Here is a 3,295-nt window from a genome sequence, read left to right as displayed (position 1 = left end):
TTATTAGTATTGTCATAATCAGTACTACTGAACATTGCGCTGATGGTTTGATTATAGTTTGTTGATTTTAGTGTTTGCGATCTCAGTGGCGTTATTGCGGTCACGAATTTCAGTAATTAGGTCGAAGTTTCTTCTTTTTTGTCTACAAGAAATTTCAACGATTTTTAAAATTCGGTTTTTATGCCGATCTGAGATATTAAGGCAGATGAGTAACAGCTGAAAACAGGAGTGAAAGGGGATTTAGTGGCTCCTGTCACGGGTCTTTAGCTTCACGCTTCTGCTCTGAGCATGCACTGAAATGCAGATCTCATCAAATGCGACAAACACGACTGAAACGATGCTTCGTGTGTTTTAATGTTTGATTTCTTTTGCATTAAACAAAACACGTTACACTGATATGAAAACATACATGTGGAGTAATCGTGGAGAGTTCACGGCTCGCTCACTTTGAGTCCAGCAAAGCAGTATTTCCTCCGGTTTTAATATGCTGCACTGTGCGGAACGTGCCGGTCTCACCGGTAACGACATCAAGTGCAGAAGAGAGAGTGTTTTGCTCAAATCCGACACATTTCCCATGCATTCTGCAATCAGATCCTAACGGTGATTTATAGCGAGTTAAACAGGTATAGTCCCGGCGGGTTCGGCCCAAACGCGGAGCCGGTCCTGCGAATAAATCTCCCGGTTTCAGCTCCTCGGTCGGTGTGTTCAGTAATAAATATGCATGAGTCCCGGGGTCACAGGCTCCCGGCGCAGGAGGAGGACAGGCTCCAGGCGGGCAGGCAGTAGGTGTAGGGGTAATAACAGGGCGGCTGCAGTGAGAGCACCGGCGGACGGAGCAGGTCTCCGGGGCTGTACTGTCGCCGGTCGTCGCGCACCAGCACCTTCACCGCCACTTTCCTCGCCGCCGGGGCCGAGGCCAGCAGATCGGCGGCCATCTGGCGTCGCTTGGTTTTGTAGCGTCGGTTCTGGAACCAGATCTTGACCTGCGTCTCGGTGAGCTTGAGCGAGGCGGCGAGGTCCGCGCGCTCCGGGCCCGACAGATAGCGCTGATGATTGAAGCGCCGCTCGAGCTCGAACACCTGCGCGTGGGAGAACGCGGCGCGAGAGCGCTTCTTCCGCTGCTTGGGCTGATCTCTGCTCTTCTCCTCGCCGGCCTTACAGTCTGCAAAACAACCGCAAACGCTTTAGTGCATGCGCTTTACTTATAACCGTCTCTGAAGTCCAAGTCTATATGCTTAGAACACACGTGCATGATAATGCCTTTTATTTTTACATGATACTATACCGATAACGTTTCTTAAAAGTATTGCAAAGCCCATAATACAATGCCACGGTATCAGTATGATACATGTGCAATTAACAAACAATGCTTAGAAAAAACGTGCATGGTTGTGCCATTTATTTTTACGTGGTATCTTGATACCATATACATTTACACGTTTCTCCGATAACGTTTTTGAAAGTGTTGCAATAAAGCTCAGCCTACCATGGTATTAGTATGCTACATGTGCAATAAAACAAACAGGCCTACTTATTAAAAAAAATTAAAAAACGTGCATATGGTACGCTCATCTTTGTGCATGGTTACCACGATACTACACAGTCTTTATAAGTTTCTCCGATAACTTTTGTTGGTGAAGTGCTCGATCGGTTCTGGAGGCAGCTCAAGTATTATATCTACACACTCACCGGACACGCAGCGCTCCGGATCCGTGTCGTCCGCTAAATCTGCGTCTTTTTCAGGCTTCGCGTCGGTTTGCGCTTTACTGTCGTTGTCCTCGCTCAGCCCGGAGTCCGAGTCGTAGCTCTTGTGCTCTCTCTCGTCGCTTCTGTCCGGTGCATCCATGTCATCCAAGATTTTCCAACAAGCGCTTTTGGAGAAACAGACATCCAGATCGCTCATATGCCGAGCCTCCTCTTTTCGGTTCAGAATGGCTTGGATGGAGAACGGCACCAGAGAGTTGCTGCGCACAGCCATGCTAAGCAGGACAAGTCAGTGTTGATGCTGAAGCAGCGGGGTTAGGCTCCAGATCCGGATCAGCCCCGCATCGCGGCCCGCGCGCAGCGAGTTCCTCTGGATGCGCACCACGTCGCCCGCACACGAGTGTGCACGAACCCTGTGCGCTTCACCTGCGCTCACCCTCGGCGCTCTCCCATTGGCCAGCCACACAGCGCTTACAACTTCTGATTGGCTGCGTGGAGCTTCCACGTATTTCAGAACACCTAACCCGTTAACCCCTAAACACCCGAGGAGACGTGCTGCCCTGCGTGAAGACTCCAGTGACCTTTTACACGACAGAGACGCCTAAATGCTCACGCGAGCTGATGAAAAAGTAGGCCTGCCGCACGAACAGACGCAAAAAATACTGTGCATTTAACCGCGATTACCGAAAACCGAATCTATAGCAAGTCTATAATTTCTCAGTGCTCGGTGACATCCCGTGAAGCTCGTGTGTGTGAGAGAGTTCATCCTCGAGTCTTTCTGAGGAACGCACTGCTCCTGTTTTATGCTCGAGACGGCTTCGTGTTATTTATTATATGGTGAATTATTTGTATCTTCTGATTTAGAATTTTAATTGTAATAAATAAAAGACACCGCACATTAGTTTGAACAGATTTCGTTCATGCTACAAAAATAAAGCCAGTGATTAAAAATAAGATTAAAATGTTTCTAATTTCGATGCGCGTCATATTTAAACAATTTCTTTTGGCATTCAAAATGAGTGAGGCCTTAAAAACGGTGCAAGACAAATATGAATCATCTAGCCTATATATATGAACATGCATAAGACTCTGCTTTGATTGTCCATTTAACAGCAACGGCATTAGTTATAATAATAAAGCAATAAACACAAAAACACGTTCTTATTCGATGTTTCTCTTGATGGAGCTGAGACATAAACAAGGACGTGTCACTTTAAATAATTCTACAATGTGTAGATTTTCTTATTGTGGTGAAATCATTCTGGTTTGGACAAATACAGGCCAAGTATATATTGTGAACGTTTACGACAAACTGCTGCTAATTTATTATATTACTGCTACGATATTTCAGTCAATTAAGAACTGTATTTAATAAGCCAGGCCGGTTTATTCAGCGTTATCAAATGTGAACTAATTCAGTTGTTTACTAAATCATGGTGTTGGACTTTATTATTATTATTTTTTAACTAGAGCATAAACTCGGTTTATAAAAGTAGGCTAAACCCGTGTTTATCGATCTCCGCGCGCGTCTGATCCAGTATCTTTCTGTAATGTTTTTACCGAAGCGTCATAGCAGAAAATATAGATTCTG

The 3,295-nt window shown here is 45.6% G+C and overlaps 1 protein-coding gene across 1 annotated transcript; it reads right to left on the bottom strand.

Moving 5' to 3' along the window:
* Window positions 1-344: 344 nt before the first annotated feature.
* On the bottom strand, window positions 345-2,106 carry nkx3-2 (NK3 homeobox 2). Its single transcript, XM_016254654.1, has 2 exons — window positions 1,690-2,106; window positions 345-1,162 (listed from the first exon to the last, which is right to left on the bottom strand). The coding sequence occupies exons 1-2, from the start codon at window positions 1,976-1,978 to the stop codon at window positions 735-737; spliced, it is 717 nt and encodes a 238-aa protein (XP_016110140.1). The 5' UTR covers window positions 1,979-2,106; the 3' UTR covers window positions 345-734.
* Window positions 2,107-3,295: the final 1,189 nt, after the last annotated feature.

Source organism: Sinocyclocheilus grahami, unplaced genomic scaffold, assembly GCF_001515645.1.
Source record: "Sinocyclocheilus grahami isolate Dianchi unplaced genomic scaffold, SAMN03320097.WGS_v1.1 scaffold1270.1, whole genome shotgun sequence".
Lineage (NCBI taxonomy): Eukaryota > Metazoa > Chordata > Actinopteri > Cypriniformes > Cyprinidae > Sinocyclocheilus > Sinocyclocheilus grahami.
The sequence above is the reverse complement of the archived record's forward strand: the minus strand, read 5'-3'. Positions and strand labels throughout refer to the sequence as shown.